The sequence below is a fragment of the Falco rusticolus genome, chromosome 2, assembly GCF_015220075.1.
Source record: "Falco rusticolus isolate bFalRus1 chromosome 2, bFalRus1.pri, whole genome shotgun sequence".
NCBI lineage: Eukaryota > Metazoa > Chordata > Aves > Falconiformes > Falconidae > Falco > Falco rusticolus.
The window spans coordinates 4,383,522-4,411,194 of NC_051188.1; the positions used below are offsets into that span (position 1 = coordinate 4,383,522).

Sequence of the window (27,673 nt, forward strand, 5' to 3'; positions counted from 1 at the left end):
ATGTGGGGGGCCCATTTTTGGCTGAGGGGATCCCTAGAGGCATGGGGAGGGTTTGGGAATGGTTCATAGACTCACAGAATCATTAGGTTGGAAAAGACGTTCAAGATCAAGTCCAACCATCAACTCAGCACTGCCAAGTCCACCACTAAACCATGTCCCTCAGCACCACATTTACATGTCTTTTAAATACCCCCATGGATGGCGACTCTACTGCTTCCCTGGGCAGCCTGTGCCAGTGCTGGACAGCCCTTTTAGTGAGGAAATTTTTCCTAATATCCAGCTCAAACCTCCCCCGGCACAGCTTGAGGCCACTTCCTCTTGTCCCATCACTTGTTATCTGGGGGAAGAGAGAGATCCCCCCTCGCTACAGCCTCCTTCCAGGCAGCTGTAGAGAGCAATAAGGTCCCCTCTGAGCTTCCCCTTTTCCAAACTGTGCACCCCCCCCAGCTCCCCCCCCCCGCCCCGAGCTGTGCCGCAGCCCCTTCCCCAGCCCCTGCCCGGCTCTGGACACGCTCCAGCCCCTCCGGGTCTGTCTGGGGGTGAGGGGCCCAACGCTGAGCCCAGGGCTCGAGGGGCGGCCGCACCAGGGCCCGGCACAGGGGGACGGGCACTGCCTGGCCCTGCTGGCCACGCTGCTGCTGACACCGGCCAGGGCGCTGCTGGCCGCCGTGGCCACCTGGGCACACTGGGGGCTCATGCCCAGCCGGCTGCCGACCAGCCCCCCCAGGCCCTTCCCCGCCGGGCAGTTCCCAGCCCCCTGCCCCCAGCCCGCAGCGCTGTGGGGGGCTGGTGTGACCCACGGGCAGGGCCCGGCACTCAGCCCTGTTGGGCCTCATACAACTGGCCTCGGCCCCTCGGCCCGGCCTGCCCAGACCCCCTGCAGAGCCCCCTGCCCCCCAGCAGGTCACACTGCCCCCAGCTCGTGTCCTCTGCAAACCCACTGCGGGTGCGCTCCAGCCCCTCGTCCAGGTCCCTGATGAAGACATCAAACAGGACTGGCCCCAGCGCTGGTCCCTGGGGACACCACCTGTGCCCGGCGCCAGCGGGATGTGACTCCATTCCCCACCACGCTCTGGGCCCGGCCACCCAGCCAGCTTGTTACCCAGCGCAGAGCACACCCGTCCCAGCCCTGGGCACCAGTTCCTCCAGGAGATGCTCTGGGAAACGGTGTCAAGGGCTTTGCTAAGGTCCAGGTAGACACCATCCACAGCCTTTCCCTCACCCACTAAGGGGGTCATTGGTTGTCCGAGGAGACCAAGTTAGTCAAGCAGGACCTGCCTTGCATAACCCCACGCTGGCTGGCCCTGATCCCCTGGTTGTCCTGCATGTGCCCTGTGATGACGCTCAGGATGATCTGCTCCACAACCTTCCCCGGCACCGAGGTCAGGCTGACAGGTCTGTAGCTCCATGGATTTTCCTTCCTGTCCTCCTTATAGATGGCCACCCTTCTTGTAGATCAGGGGTCCTCAAACTTTTTAACCAGGGGGCTGGCGCACGGGTGAAGTGGCAGGCAGTCATCTGCGGCTGCTTGGTTTCCCGCCCCAACCCCCGGTGAGGGGGGGTGGGGGGGGTCTGTAAATATCGGGGGACAGATTGAGGACCCTGGGGGGCTGTATCCGACCCACGGGCCATAGTTTGAGGACCCCTGTTGTAGATGTTCATTCCCAAGGATAGGGAGCTGGGGAGCAACCTGGGGCTGCTGAACCTCAGTCGCCCCACAACCTGCTACCCTCAGCAAAACAAGCAGATTGGAAGGGTGGTGCTGATGCCAAAATGGGAGAGCAGAGGGACAGGGCATCTCCTGTGCTCCTGTGTCCCAAGAGCCCTGTGATATCCCTGCACCTCTGAGAAGCTCTGCAGTGGTCCAGATGCCCTGATGTGACAAATCCCCTAAACTGGCTCCTGCACATGGCCAGCAGCACCAACAAACATCTGTACAGCACTTGCCCCCACATCAGGACAAGCATTGACGCTGGGGACAATCGGGAAGGGCCAAGAGGGTGGTGGGGACAGGTCTAGCAGGGAGAGGGCAGGCGGCAGTGAGAGCACATTGGTGAGACGTGGGGGCAGTGGGAGAGCTGCCACCGTGGAGGGTTGCAAAAGGGATGAGGGACCCTGCCGCCTTTCCCTAAATAGAACAATCTTCCCTGATTGCCACACGCCGCGGGGACACGCAGGGCCAGGCAGTGCTGGCCATTGCCCCAGCCGTGGCCTCTGGCCCAGGACGGGGGCAGTGGGGGGGTGGCCCCATCCCCGCTCCCCTGCAGGCAGCAAGGACTCTGTGCCGCAGCTGTGGGAGGTTCACACCGCGGCATCAGGTCTGCGCCCCCGTGCCTGTCCCTGCCCGGCTGGGGGACAGCCCGGCGGAGAGGGCTGTCTGCGGGGACCCCCATGGCTGGGGGTCGGTGCGCTCCTCTGTCCCCAGACCCCCCCCGCGGGACCCACATTGCAGCACGTCCCCGGTGGGATTTTCCATACGTCTGCAGAAGGGGTTGCTCAACGTCCGCAGAGGGTTCACGCCCCGAGCGCGTGGCAGCGAGAAGGGGGGCAGAGGTGAGGGCCCCCCAGTGCTGCTGCCTACAGCCTGCCCAGCGCGGGGCCAGAGCTGCCCCCACGCTCCTGGTGCCCCGGCGGTGGGGTGGGCTGGGGTGGGCTGGGGTGGGCTGGGTGGGGGGAGGCCCCGGCACCTGGCTGCCTGTCGCCCCGCTCCCGGTGCGGGGCCGCGGCGGGACCCCCGGCCAGCTCGGGCGAAGGCCACGGGGAGGCTGTGCCGGGCGGGTGGCACAGAGCCAGGGACACGGCGCGGCCGAGCCCCAGCTGGGCTGGAGCCAAGCCCGTCCCCGCGGCCATCGCGGCCGGCCGGCCGGCTGGCAGGAGGGGACAGCCGAGGGGGGACGTGCCCCAGCCCCGCATAAATAAAAAGCCCCCGGCGGGGCCGGGGAGCAGGCGGCACCCTGAGGAGAGCCCGGGCCAGCGCTGCCGGAGCCGTGCCAGCGGGGCCATGGAGCAGTACTTCTCAGCCACCCAGAAGATGGAGCAGGAGGTGATGTTCCCCAGCCTGCTCCGAGGGGTCTTCCCGCAGCAGGAGGGGGCGGCCCCGGCTGCGGGCGGCCACACGGACCTCTACGAGCGCTACCAGCTCCTCAAGGCCATCAAGCCCGTGGTGGAGAAAGGCCTGGCCTCTGTCACCGACCAGAGCCAGACCGGCGCCGGCACCGACGCGTCCTCAGACGACGCCGACGCCATGGACGCCCAGCTGGAGGAGCGCCTGTCGCGCCACCTGGCCGGTCTGCAGCAGGTCCTCACCCACCTCACCAGGGACACCAACGCCCTCACCCGGAGGTACAGCCAGATCCTGGAGCAGATCAGCCCCAGCGAGGGACAGCCCAGCTGGTGACACTGCCACGGCTGCCAGGTAAGAGCTGGGGGGCTGCGGAGCCCACGGGCGCGGCCGGGTCAGGGGGTGCCTGATGTCCCCAGAGGGGTCTGCGTGACTGCAGGGGTGGCCAGCTCCTGGGAAGTGCCTTGAAATGGGGACTGCCCTTTCAAGAGCTGGCAGATTTCCGTCTGCACGCCGAAGGCGGGGACTCATCCCATCCCTCCGTGCAGAGACTTTGGGGCTTCGGGGTACACGGACCCAGGCTTGGTGGGCCAGGTCTCTCACGGGGGTGGCCTTTGGGGTTAAGGACAGCCTCCGTTGCAGGATGGGTGCTGGTGGCACGAAGGAGAGGACGTCCCCATCGCTGACCATCGCAGGCTCTTCCCCAGCCCCGCTCGCCCTCCCCGCACGGCGGCAGCTGGTCTCCCAGCGCTGGCACCGCGCGCCGGCAGCAGCTGCGAGCACCCGAGAGCCGGACGGTGCCTTATCCTCATAGGAAGAAGCACCTGGCAGTGCCAGGAGTCCATCGGAAGAGCCGCAGGCTCGTGCCCTCCTCTTTATTTTCAAAGAGCGGCACGAAGGCGGCAGCGCTGTGGAGCGGCCCCGACCTGCCATGGGCCCCTGCGACCGCCGAGCCCTTTTCCAGCTGGTACCTGGACCGCGAGGGCCATTTCCCCGGTCTTTGCTAATAAAACAAGCCCTGTGAAGCCATTGTCGCTGTGGTGCTTTGCCTGGCCGGCACCCTCGGGGAGTGCCCCAGTGTGAGGCAGGGGACAGTGGCTCTGCTGGGAGGGGCCCTTCCAGTGCGATGATGGGCCATTAGAAGGGACAAAGAATGACAGTGATGGGAAGGTGTGGGTTGGAAGGCACCTTCGGTGACCATCTTGCCCAGCCTCCTGCCCTGGGCACGGACAACTTCCACTCGGTCAGGTAGCTCAGGGCCCCGGCCAACCATGGGGCATCCGCAACGCGTCTGGGCAACCTCTTCCTGTGCCTCACCACCCTCAGCCTCAAAACCCTCTTCCTTGTGTTGGCAGCAACACCAGCACGAGCTGGTCCCCGCTTTCCATGGGCAAAAGGGTGTGAATCCGCCCAACGCACGGCCCGGCCACGCAACAGCGAGGCGGACACTGAGCCCCACTGCTGTGCACCCAGAGGGGAGGGACGGAGACACCAGCCCACGCGCAACACAGCCACCACCTTCAGGGCTCTCTGCAACGCTCTGCCCACGCTGTGCCACCGCCGCTGGTGCTGCTCTGTGCCCCAGAGCTCCCCACGCCTTGCTCCTGCCCATCAGGGCTCCTGCCCCGGGGCTGCCCCGCGCGGGGCTGAGCCTGGGCACCGGCCCCCAGGGGCAGCGGGGCTGCAGGGCTCGGCACCTCTGACAAGCGCCTGCCCCCGGGACCCCAAACCCCTCTCTGGGGTTGCGTTCGTTGGAGGTTCCCATCTCCTCTCGCCTGATCAGGCCATTTCTCCCGGATGTCACGACCGCATGGGCTTTGCCTTGTCCTCCCCGAGCGCAGGCGGTGGTGACAGGGTCTCCAGGCCTGGTGGCCGGGGGGCCACGGGCTCGGGAAGGGGCTGCTGGGGGCCGGATTCAGGGCTGCCCAGCATCTGAAAGGTGCTGAGTGGGTTGGAGCAAGGACAAGAACAGCCCTAGTGGGGTTCGGGAGGCAGAGATATGGGGGCATCTAACAGCAGGCAGTGCCAGGGACAGCTCGGCGACACTCAGCGACACAGGAGTGGTGGCGTTTTCCTCCCTCTGAGCCACACGCCAGGGGACGGGCTCCCCAGGAGGATGGCAGGTTAGGGCAAGGCTCGCCCAAACGCCGAGTCTGCAGCCGCAGAGACCCGACGATCTCATTGCACCTCCCGGGGGCTCTGCACCGATGTTACTCCGCGTGGCCGCCAGGCTCCTCCAGGTGACATCCCTCGTGGGTCTGAAGCCCTCGTTGCTTTTCTGGGAAGGGAACGTTGGCATCTACAAAAGTGTCTGCCGACCCGCAAGTGCCCCAAAACGTGGGCAAACACAAGTCCTGCCAGCCAGTGTGAGGATTCTGAGGCACATCTGCCTTTGTGTGGCCCATCAGCCCTGGCAAGAGACACGGGATGTCCCCAGAAAGGTCCATGACCTGGGGCAGCGGGAGGGACACGCCGGTGACTTAGGGGCCACTGGCAATCCCCCAGGACCCCCGGGTCCCTGTCTGCGAGCCGCTGCCTGGCCGGCCAGCCCCGAGCCCGCGGGTCACGGGAACCGCTGCCTGCCCCGACTGCAGGGCCCTGCGCCACGCCGCCCCGGGCTGCGTCCGGCCCCAACGGGCCTGCTGCTGCCCACCGCGCCGGGGCACGGCTGGTCAGGGGCGCGGGTGGTCGCAGAAAAGGGCTTTGCCACTGGCAAACGCCGCGCAGGTCCCTGGTGGGATGAGGGCAGCCGGGGCAGCCCAGGCCCCCCGGCGTGGCAGGGGGTGCTGCCTCGGTGCTGCCCGGGAAGGGCTCCTGGGGCCCCGGCGCTGGGGCCAGCTGCCGTGGGGAAAGCACCCTTCCCGCTCGCATCGCTGGGCACAGCGGGATGGCGGGTTTATTTGTAGCTGGTTAGCGACATCTAATTAACCCAAAGGCTGTGGCCCGGGCACACGGGCCAGTAGAAGGAAGGCAAGAGAAAAAGCCCGGTTGTGACCCAAAACGTTAAATACCCAAGAAATTCAAAATACCCTTCTGTAAGCAGCCTCGGGGGGTGGGGGGTGGGGACACACACCCTTCCCCTCTGCTCAGCCCTCGTGGGACGCATGTGGGTGCTGGGTCCCGGCCCGGCTCTCCGGTCCGGCAGGGACACGGGCGCACTGGAGAGAGTCCAGGGAAGGTCCATGACGGGGATGAAGGAGCAGGAGCATCTTCCAGACGCGCAGAGGCTGACAGAGCTGGGACTGTTCGGCCTGGAGGACAGAAGGCTCGGGGGGCTCAGCCGTGTGTACAACGACCTAACGGGGGTGTGGAGACGGGCGAGCCAGACTCTTCCCAGCGGTGCCCAGCACCCGCACAACAGCCGACGGGCACAAACCGAAGGACGGGAAATCTCATCCGAGCATAAGACGAGACTTCTCTTCCCTTCCAGTCGGAGTGGTCAAACACCGCGACAGGCTGCCCAGAGAGGCACCTGGAGACACCCCGACCCCAGCCCGGCACAGCCCCAGCGCTGACCCTGCCTGAGCCGGGCTTGGACGGGATCCATCCAGAGGCGCCTTCCGGCCTCTCCAGCACCGACCCCGGCTCCGTCCCTGCCTGCTGCCCCCCGTGCTGTCAGCCCAGGGGCTGGCTGCAGCCTGCATCGGGGCATCCGCCGGCAGCCGCCCCTCCAAGGTCTCTCCTCACGCTGGGGGCTTTCCTGCTTCCTCGGGGCTGGCTCCTGCTTTCAAGTCCCTTTTGTAGTTCCCTGATCACTCTTTCATCCAGCTGATGGCCATCTGCCTCCCAGGCACAACCGGCTTTGGGCAAACACCCCCAGACAAGCATCCCCTGCTCCGTCTCTTCTCCCTCTCTTAGCAGGGGTTGTTGCCGAGGCCACTTGCCAAGGGTGGGCTGCGTGAGACCCCCAGACCAGCCCTGAAGCAGGTGGGTGGCCAGGCAGGGCTCACAGGGGGCTCCCCCTCTCTTGATAAACCCACCACTCGCCCTTCTTCCCCGTCCTCAAAACTGCCCAATTCAGTTCACTGCAGTGTGGAGATCTCCAACCGTGAACCCCAAGTGTCTCTTAGGCTCTCAGGTGGCGGTGCTTGTCTTCCAGCTGGCTCCCAGCTCTCTGTGGTGCCCAGTGCACCATGGCTGTGGCCACAGCAGAGCTCTCCAGGACACCCAGCGCTGCTCACGACGAAGGGCCAGAGATCCCTGGGCCATGGTGACCCCCGTCTCCACCTGCTGTCAGCCCAGCCCATGTCACACTGTGGGTCCCTCCGCCCAGGGCTCCATGGGTGTGCCCAGGTGGCTGGCTGTATCCCGTTGGCGTTGCCAGCAGCACAAGACACGGAGGTGTCCCGAGGCGCTGCCTGCAGCTGGCAGGGGTAGCTAAAACCCAGCAGGACCGGGACCTTGGCAACCAGCCACGCGTCTGAGCAGAGGTGTAGTTCCCTGGGCTCTATTTTACCCACCTGATGGTCGTCTTCCTCTTTCACAAAACCACCTTGGGGCAGCGACATCTTCCACTTGATCAGGGTCATCAAAGCCCATCCAACCTGGCTTTAAGCACTTCAAGGGACCCAGAACTTCTCTAGGCAACCTGTGCCAGCACCCTACCAGCCTCGCTGTAAAGGATTTCTCCCCTACGTCGACAGCACTGGCATCAAAAGCAGATCTCTGTTTTCTGGGCAGAAGGTGTGGGTCTGCTGAACGTGGGGCCTAGGCATGCGGCACATTCAGGACGCTCCTCCCCGTCCCCCCAGCAGAGAGGAGGGCCCAGGAGGGACAGGCACAGAGTGAGGTGAGGCAGTGGCTGCAGTGATGGCTGCAAACAGAGCTCCACTGGCACCATCACCTTTACCAGCGGATCCAAGGAGCTCTGAAGTGCTGTGGAAGCCGCACCCAGGAGCGGAATCAGACCCTGGTGATGAGGCAGTGTGAGGGACCCAACTGTACCCTACCTCGGCACAGCTCCAGGCGGTGAGCAGGGGTGAGGCAATGACACCCCAAGCACAGTGAGAGGCATCCCTGGGGCTCGAGACAATGTTCCAAGGTGTTGCACAGCATGGAAAGTACATGCAGGGAATGTGGCAGTGCAGGAAGAAGCCGGGGCAGGTGCTGAAAACCAGCACAGGAAATTAGTAATTAGCTAAAACATTCACACCTGGAGTGGCTCCTCAGCTGGATGCATCTGGACTTCCAGAGGCACCAGGTACCCTGTAGTGAAATTCAGAAGAGCTGCAGACCGTCAGTGTCTGGAACATGTTTGGGTTCAGTGTGCGGATTCAGGAGCCAACAATCAAGTGAGAAAGTAGAAAGGTTGGATCCTGATCACCAGCAAGGAAAAAGTGACATCCGAATGCAAAATATAGAGGCAATTCATTAGGGAGAACATGTATTTTCGCTAGCAGGACAGAATTAATTTCACAGCGAGACTCTGGCTACAACATCTCCAGGGGCTCGTCCAGAGCATGCTCAAGCATTAGGAGACATGCCAATGAGAAATGAGAAGAAGGAACTTCCACAGATTACTTTCTGGGTTTTATAAAACATATGCTGCATGAGCAGCCTTCCATTTTCACAATTAAAATAACTGCAAAAGGACTGAATCCAAGTTATTATGCTATTACAAGTATCAGTCACTTATATATTGATACAACATAATGGAACAGAAAAGCAAATAATTAAACACTAAGTATTTAATCACAGGTTTTATTACATGAAAGCGAGTACTGGTTTATTTTCCAAGCGCCATGGACGGTTAAGCAGCTACAGCCAGCTTACCGAAGTGCTCGGTACAGAGTCAGTTCATCTTGTGATGTGCCACTGCTGGAGAAATCCTCAGCGAATTGGGTGGAAATCCTCCAAAAGCTCTCCTATTCTCTTCTTTTCTGCAAGAGGCAAGGGGTGGAAGCGGATAAACCTAATCAGTATTTCAGATTAATATTAAAATCTTCAGAATCAAAGTCTTAAGGTTAACAAGCCACCAAAAATCTGATTTTTGCTACTAGCAGTGAACTACTAGCTTGCTGCATGAACTAAATACGTAACTTCTTTTCCACAGGGCTCTCCACAGCTCCCTGTGAAGAGATCTCAGTATTAATGCTTTTTTATTTCTACATACTCCTTTGGACACGGCACAATGCAGATCACAATCTGAGATCCAGAGTCACCTAACCGTGCGGTATTAGAAAATAGACAATTTTCACCAAAATTTGCCATTGCATTGCTGGGCTCAGTGACTACTTCAGTGAGACGCTGCAGAAGAGCTTCACCAAGGCTCTAAGCCAACAGCAGTTCAGGTGTCCTGCCATTCCTATTTCTTCTGCTCTGCTTATTTTCTGAATGTTCATCACACTATTCTGAATTGACAAGCACTGCAATTTTACAAGAATAAAGAGTGAAATGTGATTTTCACAAGAAACCTGTGATTTCTAATTTTCATTATTTCTTCTTCAGTGGCACGTGTCTAGTCTATTCTTATTTTATTTTGGCTTTGCCATTTTTGTATTAAAATAAGTTTTTAGGAGGAAGAGGTGGTCATCAAGGCAGCTGATCGGCTCAATAAAAGTATCTATTTTCGTATCACAAAATCTTTAATACTGTGGCAATTTAGACTGTGAACAAGCAAGAAAGAGCAGTTAGTATGACTTGCTGGAAAAGGAAGATTTTGCAAGCAACCCAGCAACACTTTTACATACATTAGCACTTATTAAACCAGTATGTTATGGCAGGCTGAGGTCTTTCTGAAAATACCAACTTATTATACCTGCTGTCTTAAAGTCTTCCGGGTGCTGCCTCACGTACTCGAACAGCTCTCTGTCCAGTTTGGCATGTAGGTACTCCGTACGTTTAATAAGGTAATAGCCAACAAACCATCCCACAGTACTGAACAGGATCTGGCGGTGGACACCTGCAGCAGGAGGAGGAATGTCCCCCTGTCGCAGTGGGCCCCCCGCTTTCCCAGGCTCCCCCCCCAACACTTTGGCCCCACATGCCCCAGTGGGCTCCTCTCTCCCCGCTTTGCCCCTGCAGACAGGCCCCCTAGGCCCCTACAGCACCTGCACCTGTGGGCCTCCCACGGCCCCTGCCAGCCCCCCGGCGAGGCCCCCCCTTTCTGCAGGGCTCCTTCCTGCCCCCGCCAGCCCTCCAGGAGTCCCCTCAAGTCCCCCTCCACCCTCATACAACGCCCCTTTCCCAGCCCCCTCCGTTTACCTCCAGTCCCCCCCACCAACTGACTCCTCACCTCAGGGCCCCCTCTCCTTCACTCCCACCCCCACACCCCTCAGAGACACCTGAAACCCCACAGAGCATCCCCTTCCCCCCCAAACCCACACAGCCCCTCACCTCAGGGCTCTCTCCTCTTCCCCTTGCCCCTGTATTCCTCAAATTTGTTACCCCAAATCCCAGGTTCCCCCTTCCCCAGCCCCACACAACCCCTCTACGTCCCCAGCCTCTCACCTCAGGTCCTCCTCCCCTTCCAGCCTCCCCTCAGTCACCCCAAATCCCACGCACCCCCTCACCTCAAGCTCCCCTTCCCACCCCTCCAACCCCTCACCTCAGGGCTCCTTTGTCCCACTCCTACATCCCTCAGTCACCCCAAATCCCACATACACCCTCACCAGCCCCACACAGGCCCTCTACCCCTCCAGCCCACCCGAGCACCCTCCCCTTCCCCCTGCTGCTATATCCCTCAGAGTCACCCCAAACCCCACGTACCCTCCTCCCACAGCCCCCCCAATCCACCCCCAGCCCCTCACCTCAGGGCATCCTCCCCTTCCCCCTGCCCCTACATCCCTCAGTCACCCCAAATCCCACATAACCCCCTCCCCAGCCCCGCACAACCCCTCTACTGCCCCAGCCCCTCGCTTCGAGTCCTCCTCCCCTTCCTGCCGCCCCTCAGTCACCCCAAAGCCCACATACCCTCTCCTGCAGCCCCCTCAACCCCCTCTGCCTCCAGAGCCCCTCACCTCAGGGCCCCCTCCCCTTCCTGTCTCCCCTCAGTCACCCTAAATCCCACATACCCCCTTCACCAGCCCCACAGGCCCTCTACCTCAACTCAGGGCCCCCTCCCCCGCCCCTATATCCCTCAGTCACCCCAAAACCCACATACCCCCCTCCCGCAGCCTCCCTACCCCCCCTTCCCATATATCCCTCAGAGTCACCCCAAATCCAACGTACCCCGTCTTGCAGCCCCTGCAATCCCCTCTACCCTCCCCGGCTCTCACCTCAGCCCCCCCCCTTCCCCCTATATCCCTCAGTCACCCCAAATCCCACATAACCCCCTCCCCAGCCCCTCGTAACCCTTCTAACCCGCCAACCCCTCACCTCAGCCCACCCCCTTTCCCTATATCCTTCAGTCATCCCAAATCCCACGTACGCCCTCCCCTCACCCTCCCCAGCCCATCACCTCAGGGCCCAATCCCCCTCCCCTTCCCCCCACCCCTATATCCCTCAGAGTCACCCCAAATCCCACATACCCTCCTCCCACAGCCCTATCAGTCCCCTCTATGCCCCCCGTCACTCACCTCAAGGCCCCTTTCCCCTATATCCCTCAGAGTCACTCCAAATCCCACATACGGCCCTCCCCAGCCCCACAGAGCCCCTCTACCCCCCCAGCCCTCCCCGGCCCCCCCCTTTCCCCTATATCCCTCAGAATCACCCCAAATCCCCCATACAGCCCCCCCCCAGCCCCTTACTTCAGTCCCCCCTTTCCCCTATATCCCTCAGAATTACCCCAAATCCCACATACAGCCCCCCCAGCCCCACAGAGCCTCTCTACCCCCCCAGCCCCTCACCTCAGCCCCCCCCTTTCCCCTATATCCCTCAGAATCACCCCAAATCCCACATACAGCCCCCCCCAGCCCCACAGAGCCCCTCTACCCCCCCAGCCCCTCACCTCAGCCCCCCCTTTCCTCTATATCCCTCAGAATCACCCCAAATTCCACATATGGCCCTCCCCAGCCCCACAGAGCCCCTCTAACACCACCAGCCCCTCACCTCAGCCCCCCCCTTTCCCCTACATCCCTCAGAATCACCCCAAATCCCACGTACCCCTCCCCACGCCTTCCCCCCCCAGCCCCGCCGCACCGGCTCGGATGACGGGGCGGTGGTTGAAGCTGTTGTCCAGCAGCGCAGACACCCAGCCGGTCAGGCCCAGCCACACCGAGCCCTTATTGACGAGGGGGGGCGGCGGCAGGGACCGCGCCTCGTCGGGCAGGAACAGCATGGCGGCGGCGCGGCCGAAGGTGACCGGGGGCGGTGCGGCAGCGCGCTCCCTCCGCCGCGCCCGCCCGCCGCGCACTCGCGTTCCGCCGCCCTGCCCCCCCGGCCGTTACCGGACCAGAGCCAACGCAAACCCCAGCACCCCCCCACCCCGGAACGGGCGGGTTTAGCGGGGATCGGGGGGTTCCCGCAGTCCTGAGGCCTCTGGGCGAAGCGGGCTGTGCAGTGTCAGGGATGCCGGTCTATAATTAACTCAGGGGGTTAATTAAAGCCTACAAGCAAACCCAATTCATTGGCAGAGCTCTTCCTGCTAACGTATTAAAGAACAAGACCTACTGTGACCTTATTTTTTTCTCTTTTAATTCATGTAAAATCACATTAAACCAGCCACAACAGTACCAGGGTTGCCATAACCATTAAAAAAACACCAAACAACAAAAAAAACCCACAACAAACCAACCCAACCCCAAACCTTCATTTGGACATGTCGCTTCTTCCCTAAAAACTTGTAATCTAGCTTTTTCCAGCGCAGGAGGAGGTCGGGCTGTCACCGCTCCATAGCTGGAGATGCTTGAAGGAGTCCTTGGAGGAGTTCTGGCTTGGCTTGCCAAGGCGCTGCTGGCAAAGGGCAGGGGTTTTGGGGGGATATTGCCATTCCCCTACGCAGGATGGCACCTACAGACACATCAACGTGAGCGCTGCGGGTGCCTTACCCCTGCATAGAGCTTTGAGGCTTAGACCAGAGGTGGAATACATGGTGGCAGCGGGACTGAGGCACTGCTGGCAGTCACAGCAGCTAAAGAAAGAGTGGCAAAGTAGTTAAGGAATAATAATTAAAAAAAGCAGGAACTTATACATATAATGAAAACCGCAGTGAAAATCTGCAAATGAGCTCACTAGCTGTGAAAAATTCACATGTACAAGCTATTTGGTTACACACATGGCCACAGTGACTATTCTATTTTCCACCCACAGCTCTAACAAGAGCCATGCTCTTATTTTAACATCCAACCTATTTAAAGAACACAAACTGCGTCACTATCCTATGGGCTACCCCCTCTGAAAGGGGGTCATGTTCTTCAAGCAACGTGGTAAGCTCAGGAACTACTGGGGAAAAAATAAAAATAAAACCAAACCACCAAAATCCTCCCTCTCTCCCCTCCTGGTTTCATCTGTCAGTGCTGGAATCCAAACCAGACTCCAATTTTAAAGGCAAAATCTTTTAGGGATGGTTAACTGGGGTTTAAAAAAGTGCAACAACAAACTGCATCAAGCTGTAGGTAACTGTCATCTTTAAGGGTACATGATTCCCCAGAGGCAGAACATGATAGATCTTTTCCGCAACTTACTAGAGGAATTATTGACACTTGGTCATTTGTCCCAGTTGCAGAATTTTACATGAATTACAAGTAAATACAATTAACCACACATTTAGCGGTGGTAAAGAAATTCCTCATTTCAGAAGCACGCCTCAAGTCACGAATCTGGTCTACAAAACTATTAGAACGCTACAAGTTACTTGCAAAAAATATCAATGAAACAAGGAGGTCAAAGGGACGTGGACAGATTAAATTAGTTGCTTAAAGCTTGAGATCTGGGTGTCAAGATTTTGACAAAACGCATCCAGACAAGCTTCCAGCTAGATACTACATCCTTACTGGTGCGTGTGTCCCTCAAAAGCAGGGCTTAGACAGAGCTGAAAAAAAAAAACCACAAGAAATACTCAAAACAAAAAATATCAAGTTTTTAATTTACATAGTCCACAGAATACAGTTACAATGCTCTCCTACACAGCAATGATCCCTGGTAATATGCCACAGTAATTTTTATTCAAATACAAACAGGAATGGGAAAGCCAGGCAGGTTTTTCCTCAAGACAGAGGTCTGGACTTTATTAAGCTTCACAGTTTATCCATGGCAAGTGGCATCTCACTGTGCCCCTCTTTACTGTGACAAGCAATTCTGATCAGAGGTATCCTCGTTGGGCAGTATAGAAGTGTTGGACAAAAAACTTCCCTCATGGTGATGGTACACGTATGCTGTGTCTTATCAGGAGTCGTATGTCCTTGTGACAACCCCTCACCGTGCTGGATAATCCCCGCAGGGGGGTAACTTGGGACTGGTCCCGACACCGTGGCTTTACTCGGCCTTTTGTTTAACAGAAATTCTTTCAGTCAAGACAGAGATGTAGAGTTTCAGCCAAGCATACGTGACACCCAGAGCACAGTACACAGAGGTCAGCAACAGAGGGACAAAAGGGAAGTGCTGTTTCCAGGGGGTCAGAGGAAATACAATTTCACAGAAGATTTCCAAAGGCACTAGCTGGACGAGGTAGATTGTTTCAAGCCAGTTAAGGAGAGGCCTCTCTCTCCTGCCAGACAAATGAAAATAATAAAAAAAAAGTTAAACCACATGATGTTGACTAACTATTCTGTTTTTCAAGCTATCACTGGTCACCAGTGCAAAGAATATCCCCCATTAGCTCACAATAAGGCTTTAAATAACAATCTAAGGAGCTTCAGTAGGAAAAAACCCCATCTTTTTTTCCCCCTTATGTGGCTTTTACACCAAATTCTAAGACGCCTTGGAATCTAAGTAGAAGTCTCATCAGCTGCTCTGCTTCACCTCACATCTTTCAGTGAGCAACTGAACAGAGACCTTCATATACACACCAAAGCTGTACTGGAAACATCAGATTTTAACTTCTTCCCCCCTCCCCCAAGCTTTCTGTAGGATGTACTATGAGCCAATCTCTCTTGCAAAGGACATTGGTGATAGGGGTTTGACTGCAGGGAGTTTACAGGGAAATTCATGTTCTTCTGGAAGGAATCTGTTTTGGAAAGTTAGGAACAAGAAACTTTCAAAAGCTCCATCTCTAGCTCCTACAGAGGTTTTTAGTTAGAGCTCTTCAGATAGAATGATTGAATTCTGGAATACTAAGGGGGGATAATAACCAGTCCGGTTGAAACAGGATGACCTACAAAAAGCAGGTGACTGGTGTACTGAATAGAGGCTTACAGCATTTCCAACATCCTTCATTACAGCTTGGTTTTGCCATGAAAAGTTTAGGAAATAGAGGTTATAATGATAAGCACTATCTTTGGTCAAGTGGTTAAAAGAGATCAACAGCATGTAAAAATACACAGGATGACTTGGGCAACTGGTCCTGACAACCAGCCTCTTCTCAGGAGATTCGCTGACAAATTACAGCTTGTAAGTGTATGTCATTTATAACCTGTCCCTTCCACATAGTTAAAATACTAAGTCCTACTGCAAAAAGACACAGCAGTTTTGTAACTGCTAGCACAGATCAACAGTCTCCAGAGAACTCACAGTAGTAAGTGCTCCAGTATTGAATTGAATCACAGAATCATTTAGGTTGGAAGAATCCTTTAAGATCCAGTTCAACCGTTAACCCAGGACTGCCAAATCCACTGGCTACAGCACTACACCTTAATGCTTCAACAGCACCATCAAGCAGGTGGGGATTTACTCGGAAGCTGTCACAATTCAAACATAGCAAGGATGTGCTATAATAATCCCAATTTAAGCTTTGCCTCCTGAAAGGAGAGCAGAGGCAGCAGCATCTTTTGACTAGTACCACTTTGATTTGATATTTCAGCATCAGTTTTCTGTGCTGTTTGCTCCTTAGGACAACACTGTTCCCAGTGACAGAAGAAATGGTTTTGTTCTTGGCATTGGAAAGAAGTTTCTTTAATTACCTGAAGAGAGATTTCAACGAAGAGAAGCTATAAACGGTAAACAGCAGCATAAGCAGTATTTTAATTGGAAGTTCTGAAACACAAGGAACAGAACATACTTCTAACATTAATTAAAAAAACCCTTCAGCCATGTAAGTTGCAGCATCTTTAAATCCTATTAGTTACACTTGCATTGTCCAACTTTATATTCTCCAAACAGAACTAAATGTTTTACTGCTTCAGACATCTAAAAATAAGCACAGGTATTTACTAAAGGAAATGCCAAACATTTGCAATGCACTTACTTCAATTATCTATAAACATACTGAACACACTAATTATAATTACAGTGTATGAAAGCACTGCAAATAAGATTTTCCTATTCAAAAGAAATCAGAAATCACTGGGAAACTTAGAAGTGACTGCCCTGTAGTCTAATGCTCTCTAGTTCTAGGTTGCACACTAGTTAAAAATCAGGTAATAGAGAAGGCAGAGGAAGTTTCTCATTTCCCAAAGCAGCAGCTTCACTACTGCAAATAAGCAGCATTGCCAGACCAAGAGTGTGAGTGTCTGAATTTAACTCTCCCAGAAGCATCACAATCAATACAGCGTTACAATGCTGTCGTAGCTATGACAGCCTAGGGTTTAAGTGAAGCAAACAGACCCTGAATTCATTGAAAGGGGAGGAGGGGGCTGAAGGAAGGAAAGAACAGATTTTGGTCACAAAGACAAATCTGTCTCTACACATACTGGTTTTAACTGACGCTGCTGCATTTTTTTTTTTTTCTTTAGTTTAAGCACACTACTGATAGCATGAAGTAGTAGTCAGCTGGAAAACAGCCTGACAGGTTTGTTGTTTCAAATTGTCTTTACTGCTTTTGTTTCACATGGTTATGTTGGACAGGGGGAAGTTTCTACAACTGTGGCAGAATGAGGGACAACAAATGCTGACTATGACAATTTCTCACCCCTATTTCGACTTAAAGCCTACACATCTTCCACAGCTTTTTAAACCGTTTCTTTTCACTAGCTGGAGAGTTTGTATTTTGCAACTTTCAATGTATTACATAAAATAATCCAAAACTGTTACCTCCACATCACCTCTGCAAAAAAACCCAAAGCAGTAAGATGAAAGCACAGAAAGAAGGAAAACACTTTACCTGGTGGTGTGAACAACAATGGAAAAAGCGAGAAGTGCCCTGTTGTTGTCAGAATCAAGTAGATGCCAGCATCTTTGGCTCTCTGAACAGACAACAAGCTAAAAATGACAAGAATGTTACGCTTTTGTCTTTTAGCAGAGAAACTTAATTTCAGCAAAACACTACACAATTCACAGGAGACTGAAGAACAGGTCAAACAGAGTTTCACAGTAACCCAGTCTCTCCAAACACTGGACCTGCGATGAAGTCTCCTGCTTCCAAACCACGCGGCCTCAGATATAAAAATGCAGGAGGAAAATCAGCCAGGAAACCCCTCCTCAAAAAAACATACAGCCACTGAACAAACACACCAGAAAGACCTGGAGTTTCCTACAAATGGTCTTTTTCCTCAGCCAGCTTGCTGCCAGCATTGTCACCCCTGTTTCATCTCCTTCCTTTTGTTTTTCCAGTGTTAATTCCCTCCCTCCCATAATTCTCACTTCAAGAGTTTAAACATCACTAAATCTCTGAACAAGGAAAATACAATTTGTAGCAATGCTGATCAGGCAGCTTACAAACTATAGCCTCACATCTACCTTAAGCAGACAAAAAGTCCTTTTGGTAGAAACTGTATTGTCCTTGTCAAGCATAGCGCAGAAGGTCCCTTTCCTCACCTGTCTCCTGAACAATCTACCTAGCATTTCAAATACGAACCACAGCACTCATCAAGGCCTGAACTGCCTGGCAGCTAAGACTACTACAATATTTTTACATTTGTCCCTGACAGAGTAGATCTCTAAACTATTCAGAGAGAAGAAGAACTAAATCAACTACAAATACTTGCCATGCTTGAGTATGACAGCAGCGTCAAATGCTTCAAGCCAGGCAAGACAATTTTCTCTTTAAAAGGCAAAGCCATAACACATTTGACAAACAGGTCTTGGACTTTCCAGGTGCAATGAATGTACTGGACAATGCGGTAATAACAGTGGGAGAACCAAAAGACTACGAAAGTAGCCTGCTTGCATCCACCATACCACATGAGAGAAACCTTTCATCAAGCATACTCCCAAGCCGTCACTAGGAAAAGGCTTCAAGGGGAAGCTAAATGAATTCTTTTAAGAGCTGCGGATCCACATACAGCCAAAAGTCTGGACCCCACTCTTTCATAGGCATGGTTTGTTTTGGGGTTTGGGGCTTTTCTGCATTATTCCAACAGCAATAAAGCATCTGAATCAATACACAGAGATTTTCTGTATACTATGCATCTTAATACAACTCAGCAAAGAGACACAAAAGAGCGTATGTAGTGTGTAGGCCTATGTCAGACTCCTAAACTGATTGCTTAATCACCCCAACACCACATGCTTCTATTCTTCCGATCATCTGCAAGTTAGCACAAAGCTTTGCTGTGCCCCACAGAGCTGATATGGGAATCAGCTACTACCACCAATAAAGCTCTACTTAAAGCTTCTGTCAATGCAAACTATTGTGAAGTATAAGCCAGTGTCAGTGTGTCATAAAAGATACTGTTTACCACCACACCAGTTTCCTACATACGCTATACTAGCATCAGCACATCCTATTGCTAAGGCGGCCACATTTTAATTGTGCCTGAAATTAATGTACTTGAAGTGCACTAAAACTTTACAGCTTAAGGCATTCCATAAACACGGTCATTTTCGGAAATACACTGAAAACAAAGCGATCCTCTTTGAGGATTCCTCAACAAGTGGCTGCAGGTTCAGTCTGGGCAACTACGTACAAAATACACTTACCTTAAAGGCAGAATAGCAAGGAGTATTGCTTTTTCATGCACATGCCAGCCAAACATGAAGGAGCTCAACGCACAAAGAACAAGGCACTGTAGAAAGCCTCTGGGCCCTTGAGGTTTAAACCAAAGACAGAAAACAGAGGGCTAGAAACAACAGGCAAAAACAGGACTTCAGTGAAAAGTTTGGCAATCCTGAACACAAGCCATTGTCCAAAGAGATTTTTCAAAGTTAATAAACACCACTGCACCCAGGTTGTGCCTGTGTGGCCCAAGCACTAGGTTGCACTGGAAGAACCGCATCTATTTGGATGCACGAGCAGAGCCTGAAGGACTTCATCAATGTAGCAGGAGGGGAAAAGCAGACTGAAAGACCACAGCCAGCTCCCTATCACTTGTGTTGGAAGAACTGTCCTTGACACTAAGCCACTACTAAACTTAGTTTATCAAAGTTACTACAAAGGTGTTGAAACAAAGATTTCCCATTAAAGGCCAGGTGCCCATTAGAGTGAAAAAGACTCTGTATCCAGGTAATTATTTCTTGAACCTTTAATTCTTTGCTTGTCGTGTTAAGAACATTATGCTTGCCTGTAGCTCGTGCTGTTAGGAACACCATAAGCTGCCCAAACAGTTCCACCACTATCTCTACTGGCATCCTAGTTAACTACCTTCTGTCACAAAAGGTTACTTCTAGCTCACGCAGAGTGGCTGTGATCCAAGAACACTTTTAACAATCTTTTAACCGTTCTAGAGTTGACAGGGACTATAATTTAGCCACACTTTGAGACAGTAATATTGTGTATAAAGAAATATATTAATAAATATAACTTATCATTTTGTTTTTTTTTTTTTTTTTTTAAAAGAAAACTTACTGTCGTCCTAAACTTAAAGTTCATGTGAAGGGTGTGCTAATCAAATAAAAACTACTAGGGACAAAACGCATCAGGTTTCCAAAAAATATTATTTGTTCTTACCAATATAGATATGAAGGTACAGATTAATGTTGCCAGTGGAGTCACAGAAGGGAGGACAGTATGCTGAAATTCTTGAACCAGTCCTCCTGTCATGGAGGCTTTAGGAATTTTTGTATGATCAAGAAAATTACACTTTAAACCTAAAACCAAAACATAAGAAAAAAGCACAAGCTGATGAACACTAACGAAGAAAATTAAGTAGCTGAACTAAGTATATGACCAAGTATTTTCTTTTTTAAAGGACAGCAGAGAAGAATGATTATTTCTAACCTAATGTTGAAAACTTAATGTGAAAAACATGCACTGGATTACACAGATAATCAGATGATTTAAAGCAATCTGAAAATGTAATTGACTACCTGCATTTTAAATGGGGAAGACTAAAATCCAGAGAGCTCTATCTGCAAATAGGCACCAAACAGCGATTAGCATACTGTACCAAAAATTGTTAGTGCTTTATCCATGGCATTGTACAAAGCCCAGAAGTTAGGAGCCCAATAAGCATGGCAGAGGCCTCGTTTGAAAGGAAAAAGCCGTGAAATGACTTGAGGCAACTGGCCCTACAGAAAAAAATAAAAATAAAAAAAGAAATGTCTTTAGGTGAGACACTGCTTATATTTCTGTAACACAATCTTCTAACAGTTCAGGGGAATAACAGGTGAAAAAGGGGTTATTACCAATACTATGAAGGGACCCAATGAAAGAGCAGAAACAAGACAGACAATCAGTCCCAGAAGAGTTACATGAAGAAAGCTGAAGCTTCTCCACTTCAGGGATCCATCTGCAAGAAACAGTTTATGAAAACAGTTACTGTGACAAGCTAAAAGGGAGACAAAGCATTCCACACCAGCAGTGAATTGCTAGCATCTATTTAAAAGAAGCACATAGCCTTTTATGCCAATATATATATTCAGTTGCTTCCTTCACCAGTTAGTTTGCATTTATTTCTTCCGCATTGCAGCTCCTGCATTATACAACCTTTTGGTATTTTCTCTTTCAACATAATACCATTTCTGTTCATGTGAGGAATATCAGGCATGTTTCCGTGCTAAGGAGTGGAAAGGAACTTGAAGAAGGACTTTGAAATAGCTGCTAATTCTATCTAATATTAGATATGAATATATTATGGCTTCAAACTGCTGTGTGCAGTTTGTTCCTGTTGGGTTTTCTTAATAAAGAACTCCCTAGAAACATTAATTTTACAGAAACAAATAAATATCGAAGACTTTTAAAGACTCAAGCAGAACTTCTGTCTGACCCACAGCCATTTTGTTCCAATGGCATCTGCACATCTTGAGTCTTCCCCAGGCCCCACAATTAACACAATCCCCCAAAAGCAAGAGAGAAAAAACCCCCATCTTACCTGCATTATTTGCAGTAAAACAATAGGATCGTAACAAATAAATGCCGTATGCGGGGGCCACATACATGTAGATGTGTTTGAAATGCAAAAGAACAGCAAAAAGAAGAGCGCCCTCCAAATATCTTTTCTAAAAGGAAAATAAAACAGAACGTAAGTTCTTCTACTTGCTCTCTCTTTGTACTAACGTCTAATGGTCCTCTGTTGTACTCCTAAGGTGACAGGACATTTATATCATAGGCATAAAAAGAATAAGGAGTATTTACTTCAAATTACACACTCAGCAGTGTTATGCACAACAGGTATGGAGAAGGAAACTACATTGTCACACAATACTTGCAACACTGGGGTAAGCCTCACCACCCCATAGCTCCAGAAGTATGTTTTCTAGGGACTGGTGACAGGGAAGAAGAGAAGATGGCACGAAACCATGCCACACTGCTCAGGTATAACACGGAATTTAGTTTCCTCTCAGGGAACTGCAACACTGCAGCAACAGCAAGCAATTACAGCGAGTTTCAAGTTCTCCTCTTCCCCCAAACTCAACAAGTAATTAAGACATCCAGCTTAGCACACCTCACCTTCAAGCCTCTCCCACTGCCTTCAGTATGGGCAGTCCAATGAAGTGAATTAATGCACCTAATATATGGCAGCCAACAGAAGAGAGCCACACAAGTTTACCTGACACAGTCGAGCAACAGAAAGAAGCATCAGCCCAAACAAAAAGCCGTTGTACTGAAAGTGAATATCTGAACTTGAGTTAAGAAAGGAATAAAGCAAGCTTTCTTTTATCTTCATCAGTTTTCTGGGGAAGACTCAAACGTACAAACAATAGATTCAAATTAAAATGGAACTTAAATCAAGACAGCAACCTTAAATTCACTCCCCATAGACACAAAGCGTTATTTAACCTTACCTGTAAGTACTCTTAGACAAAATCTAAATATACTAGCATATTATCTTGAAGAAGTGAAACATAACAATCTGATTACATATGTATTGGGCAACTTATATAAGACAAAACAAAGAAGGTTAATTCTCCTTTTTTTTTTAATCTTTTAAGTATTAGTTTCCTCCCACACATTGGTTAATGGATGGAGACAGCAGTCCTCACTTACCTACTAGCTGTAAGTAGGCAACTTGGGTAGGGACAGGGACAAAGAAAGCTAGTCGTTCCTATAGAAGAATTACTGTTGCTTTCCCCCTCTGCTCCCTCTTCAGCTAGATCAATGCACATTGTGTCAAGACTGACTCAGTAATTGGCCTTTCCAGAATTATTTTTATATCCTCTTTAAAAACCTGCTAATTCTCATGTAACATTAACCAATGGAATACAATCCAACCATAAAGCACTCCAAGATTTTCCTCGCCACAGCACAAACTTAGAACCACACCCAAGGGGGGGAAAAAAAAAAAAAAGTGGCTCTCTGCTAATACATTCTGTAGCCAGACTGGTCCCCCTGCAGTTCTGGCCTATCAGACCAAAAACTGAACAATTTCCATTTTGCCAAATAATAATTCTAATGAAAACATGAAGTTATTCAACTAACCCCAGAAATCCAAACAGTAGTGTTACTTGCTGTGATAGTAATAATAATATTCATAACAATACCACATGCTGTAACAGGCTGTTAAACCACAAACAACCCGCAATGGCTGGAAAGGATACGATCCACAATTAACAACCCAAAATTCCACAAGAGCAGAACAGCAAGAATAAATGTTGGTTTTTCCAGGATATCCTTTGCAGCTCGTTTTCCATTTACACACCTGCAGCACCTGAACAAGAGCAGAAGAAACAGAAGTCTTAACTGAAACAGCCAACAAAAACATCTCTGCTTTTAAGAGCTGAGAAGTGCACTTAACATGAAGTTAGCTATTTTATTAGGATGAAAAGCAATGATAAAATTCTTGCCAAATTCATCATAAGAAGACAGCGTCACATATAAAGTTTAGTAAAAAAAAGGATTTTAGATTTCAATAGCTGTAGTGTGTTCCGCACGCTAAAGCTTACATTAAGTAACTCAGTCTCAGGTTCAAGTCTCATATTCAGTAATAACCGTAAAGTTGTCATAACCTGATTGCTATTGACTTCTCATGAATGAACAATGCATTGCTACATCTGGAGACAACATTCCAAGTTGTATCTAAGGTCCTCAGCTGGATATTAACCTCTGACTCCCCCCCCCAATATTATGAGCTATTTCTGTTGGTTGAAAACATCTTATTACTTCGCAGCATGAAGCCATATGGTCCATATTATTTTTGAAGATAAGGTTAGATCAGATTAAAAAGTTGTGGATGATTTGTGTTGAAATACTATTAGCAGAGCCTTATTAAGAAAGGCAGCACATTCATTCATCTTTGAGTAAAAACAATAAAGGGAAAAAAGTCACAATGCAAAGCCAGCCCATTTCAAATAAAAGTAAATGAAGGAGCTTAGGTAGTGCTCCAATGCAACAGTGAACTTCCTACCCAGACTTTAAGCAGACAGAACAAACCAAGGGAAGACCGTTAGAGCCAAACAATTAAGGTAGGCAACATACTACTCAAACCACCTCACCTCTCTCTACTCTTTAGGTGCAAGATAAACACTTCTTCACAAAGTCAGGGCACACTGAAAACATGCAATCTTAATATTGTTGAATTAGACTTGGAATAATCAGTTTATCATCCCGAAAACCAAAAACAGTGCAGTGATTTTGCGTATTTGATGATACTCATGTTTTGCCAGAAGCTTCCTTTATGCTCCTACTCTAGAAGAGCAGAGTAATATGAAAAAGTAACAGAAGAAAAACAGTTGAGTGCATGCAGGCTGTCCTGCAACTCCTACAAAATGAACCCAACAACAGAAACAAAACACTTACGTGTGAAACAGCAGCTAATGTCTGGATGTCTACAACCTGGTCACACAGTAATGGCATTTCCAAGAACAACTTACCTTGTGTTCAGCAGCGTGTTCCAAATTTCTCCTTGAATAGGTTAAAGCACCTTTGATATTTCCATGCATTTACAAGCTTATCTGTACAAATAATTGTTTGTTGTTACTCTAGAAAAAGTCCATATATTAAATACTATCCACTGTCCCTAAAATCAGAATGTTAAGAACTTAATAAAGAACTCCCTAGAAACATGAATTTTACAGAAACAAATAAATAGCAAAGACTTTTAAAGACTCAAGCAGACTTACTCGTAAACTGCATATATGAAAACAATATCTGTAAAAATGACGGAAAATCTTTGGAAGAAGATGGTTGCATGACTGGTGTAATTTAGATTTTCTATAACCAACATCTTGGGGTCAAAGTACTTGGCAACATGCGAAAGTGCGTATTCAAACCAGGCAAAAAACGGTGGATAATCCAGGGTCCATTCTGAAGTTGCCTAAAGACAAAATAAGATTAAATACTTGAACGCAATTCATGCTGTTTACAGCCCTTCAGGTACAGTTCATGACAGCAAATCAGCTGATGTATTTTATCTCAGTAGCCTCTATTCAACACAAACTATTTCCCAATAAAGTAGCCAGCTGTATGGTGTTGCACATGATTTCAGCCCTTCTGTAGTACTGGCAGAGGGGTGGCATGTCTTGATTACTAGAAAAAGATTAAATGGCATTTTGTGTATCTGCACCTAGCCAGTATAACTGTCTGTTCTTTATAAATCAACTTTCTGTAATAGGGCCTATATTAAAAAATTCTCAATAAAATAGTTCACAGTGAATATTGGTCTATATTAGAGGAATCAGCAGCACAGCCTTGTCACAGCCTCAAAATTATTTTTACTCACTAGTCAGTATATCTTAATTCTAGTAAGACCTTATTAAGGTCTAACAGTATCGGGCCATCTTTTCCCACAAGGACAGTTGCTGTGCTCTGATCAACAATTAACTCCTTGGCTGTAGAAATAGAAGAGAAAGAAGGAGGAACAGAGCAGGTTGGGACAGGGCATATTTCTCAGCATGCGTGTTCCCAAACGCTTATGTCATGCTGCCGAAAGGCATGCTATGCTTTGGCACTGGGATCATCACAGAAATTTGTTTTACGGTATTGGATCAGCCTTTCAAAATTCTGACCCGCACAAATCATTTACTCTTAGATACAGTTTCCAGACACTTAGGTGGAGGAATACCAGAGACTGTGATATTTATTCCAGAACTCCAGAAGGCACTTGTAAAATAGATTAAAACCCAGTTGTGTAGGCTGAGTTTATAATGAACTTAAAGGTGATTAATCTAGATTAGAACTGATAAATGCTAGTAGCGCACCAGCAAAGGCTCAAAAGTTTAACACGGTGATTGATTTCATTACATATATACTCATTTATATGATTCGTTCTTGTGATAACCGTGTATCATTAACGACAAGAGCAAAATGAACAGCAATTTAAGACTACCATGCAATTTGCTTCTGTGTTACACAGCCTTCCTAATAATCCATGTGCCTTAACTGCCTTTTTCATTTTCCCTTTGTAAGTACTAGCAGCTTCCCCAAACAATTCTCATTTTTTAACTGCACGCTACACAGGGCTAACAAATCGTGACTGGCATATGTTTCTGTACCGCTGCATTACAGCTGCCAACCATCAGTATCCTTGACGTATCTCTTTTGCAAATAAAAGGCTTTCTCCTCTAGCAATCACATAGGCTGACATACCCAATACGCCTCCAATTCATAAAGAGCTAAAAAATTCCCCCAACACGTACTTACTTCATAGTACCACTGAGAGAGGGGCAAGTTGTGAGTGATGGCAAGCCAATTCCTATGCACTTCAAAATCTGTGGAATAACTACAGAACGTTTATATTAAGAGTCACATACAGACGCTTAAAGAAGAAACATTTCCGAGCACATCACTGCAGGCTGATAAAACAGGAAACCTCCACTGAGCAGCTCTAGGGAAAGATGTGCACCAAGTTAACTCAAACACTAACAAAGATGCTGCACGGACTTTGTGCCAAGGACACATACAGGTGACTATAGGGCACCAAGTATTTATAGCTTGGCCTTCTCTGACAATTCATGTAAAAACTGCAGGTTCTAAGTGATTTAACAGCGATTTTTTTCTTTGAGAAAAAAAAAAGCCACAGTGCCTTTTAGAATAATAATAATAATAAAAAAACCCTACCGCGCCTTTCAAATAAAAAAAAAAGCGTTAATGTTTCAGCACGCTTAAAGGCGCTCCCGAACACCAGCCAGGCGGGACGGGCTGCGAACACAAAAGCAAAGCTGCCACCCACCGCGCCCCGCTGCCCCAAGGCCCCGGCGGCGACACGGCCCCGGAGACGCCAGGGGACACGGGGGCCCCCTCCGGCCCCGCCGGCCCGCGGCCCCCTCCCCGCCCCGGCCGCCCTGAGGGAGCGGCGCGGCCCAGCGGCCGCCGCGGGAGCTGGCAGGCCGCGCCACCCCCGCCGCCCCGGGGAAGCTCCTTACTAGGCGGGGATGAGGAGGCACTTCAGGAAGGAGACGCCGAGCGCCAGGGCGCGGAACCCGCCGCGGCCACCCGCCGCCATGGCCCGCCCCGCGCTGACAGAGCGGCCGCGCAGGCGCGATGCGGCCCCGCCGCCGCCGCCGTTCAAAGCGCGCGGCCCGGCCCGGCCCGCCCCCGGAGGTGCGCGTGCGCCGGCCTGGCGGGGCGCTGCGCGTGCGCGGGCGGGGCCGGGGGGGCGGGGGGGGCGGGGGGGGGCGGGGCATGGGGCCTTTGGGGCGTTTGGGAGTTTTGGCGTTTGGGCTTGGGTGCTTGGGTGCTTGGGCCTGGACTTTTGAGCTGGGGCTTTTGGGCTTATGAGCGCTCGGGCGTTTGAGCTCTTGGGCATTTTGGCGTTTGGGCTTTTGGGCGTTTGGGCGTTTGGGCTTTTGGGCTTGGACTTCGGGGCTTGGGCCTGGGCTTTTGACCTTTTGGGCATTTGGGCTATCGGGCATCTGGGATTTTGAGCTCTTGGGTTTGGGCTTTTGGAATTTTGGGCTTTTGAGCTCTTGGGCTTACTTCAGTGCTTGGGCCTGGGCTTTTGGGCTTTTGGGCATTTGGGCATTTGGGCTTTTGGGCATTTGGGCTTTTGGGCATTTGGGCTTTTGAGCTCTTGGGCCTGGGCTTTTGGACTTTGGGGCTTTTGAGCTCTTGGGCTTGGACTTCAGCGCTTGGGCCTGGGCTTTTAAAGGGCATTTGGGCTTTGGGGCATTTGAGCTCTTGGGCTTGGGCTTGGACTTTGGTGATTTGGCCTGGACTTTTGGGCTTTTGGGCTTGGGCTTTTGGGCTTGGTGTTCAGGGGGGACATGGGACCTGGATGACGTGTGGAAGCATGTGGTGGAGGTGCATGGGTGATGTGGTGTTGGGTGGTGGTTAGCCTGAGTTACAAGGGGTTGGGTGGTGTGGGAGCAGCTATGGTGCTGGGTCAGGGTGCTGTGGGGTTGGGTGGTGTGGGACCACCAGCTAGGTCAGGTGGCCGTGGGACCAGG

At 51.0% G+C, this 27,673-nt stretch overlaps 3 protein-coding genes across 4 annotated transcripts; 1 reads left to right on the top strand and 2 right to left on the bottom strand.

The window, feature by feature from the left end:
* The first annotated feature begins 2,853 nt into the window (after positions 1-2,853).
* On the top strand, positions 2,854-4,086 carry LOC119143167 (thyroid hormone-inducible hepatic protein-like). Its single transcript, XM_037377156.1, has 2 exons — positions 2,854-3,415; positions 3,704-4,086. The coding sequence occupies exon 1, from the start codon at positions 3,002-3,004 to the stop codon at positions 3,395-3,397; it is 396 nt and encodes a 131-aa protein (XP_037233053.1). The 5' UTR covers positions 2,854-3,001; the 3' UTR covers positions 3,398-3,415; positions 3,704-4,086.
* A 4,647-nt stretch (positions 4,087-8,733) lies between these two features.
* Positions 8,734-12,331, bottom strand: NDUFC2 (NADH:ubiquinone oxidoreductase subunit C2). The gene is made up of 3 exons (XM_037378395.1): positions 12,140-12,331; positions 9,819-9,962; positions 8,734-8,940 (listed from the first exon to the last, which is right to left on the bottom strand). Exons 1-3 carry the CDS (start codon positions 12,276-12,278, stop codon positions 8,891-8,893), a joined length of 333 nt encoding a protein of 110 aa, XP_037234292.1. The 5' UTR covers positions 12,279-12,331; the 3' UTR covers positions 8,734-8,890.
* A 1,663-nt stretch (positions 12,332-13,994) lies between these two features.
* ALG8 (ALG8 alpha-1,3-glucosyltransferase) lies at positions 13,995-26,768 on the bottom strand. Of its 2 annotated transcripts, none has more exons than XM_037377463.1 (13): positions 26,651-26,768; positions 25,929-26,007; positions 24,410-24,603; positions 22,889-22,998; positions 21,901-21,968; positions 21,223-21,349; positions 20,537-20,640; positions 20,299-20,419; positions 19,860-19,999; positions 18,893-19,032; positions 17,136-17,233; positions 15,997-16,069; positions 13,995-14,645 (listed from the first exon to the last, which is right to left on the bottom strand). In XM_037377463.1, the coding sequence occupies exons 1-13, from the start codon at positions 26,728-26,730 to the stop codon at positions 14,414-14,416; spliced, it is 1,566 nt and encodes a 521-aa protein (XP_037233360.1). In that variant the 5' UTR covers positions 26,731-26,768; the 3' UTR covers positions 13,995-14,413. The 2 variants fall into 2 exon arrangements, with proteins under 2 accessions (XP_037233360.1, XP_037233361.1); XM_037377464.1 differs by having other exon boundaries at positions 25,929-25,996; positions 26,651-26,764.
* Between the last annotated feature and the right edge of the window lie 905 nt (positions 26,769-27,673).

Coding starts and splice junctions, on each gene's coding strand:
- LOC119143167 (XM_037377156.1), top strand. CDS start 3,002: ATGGAGCAGTACTTCTCAGCCACCCAGAAGATGGAGCAGGAGGTGATG.
- NDUFC2 (XM_037378395.1), bottom strand. CDS start 12,278: ATGCTGTTCCTGCCCGACGAGGCGCGGTCCCTGCCGCCGCCCCCCCTC. Junction 9,963..12,139: donor CCGCCCCGTCATCCGAGCCG/GTGCGGCGGGGC, acceptor CTCCTGCTGCAG/GTGTCCACCGCCAGATCCTG. Junction 8,941..9,818: donor GGAAGACTTTAAGACAGCAG/GTATAATAAGTT, acceptor TGCCTCTTGCAG/AAAAGAAGAGAATAGGAGAG.
- ALG8 (XM_037377463.1), bottom strand. CDS start 26,730: ATGGCGGCGGGTGGCCGCGGCGGGTTCCGCGCCCTGGCGCTCGGCGTC. Junction 22,999..24,409: donor TTCATATATGCAGTTTACGA/GTAAGTCTGCTT, acceptor GCTCTTGTTCAG/GTGCTGCAGGTGTGTAAATG. Junction 20,641..21,222: donor TTTTACTGCAAATAATGCAG/GTAAGATGGGGG, acceptor TGTTTCTTGCAG/ATGGATCCCTGAAGTGGAGA.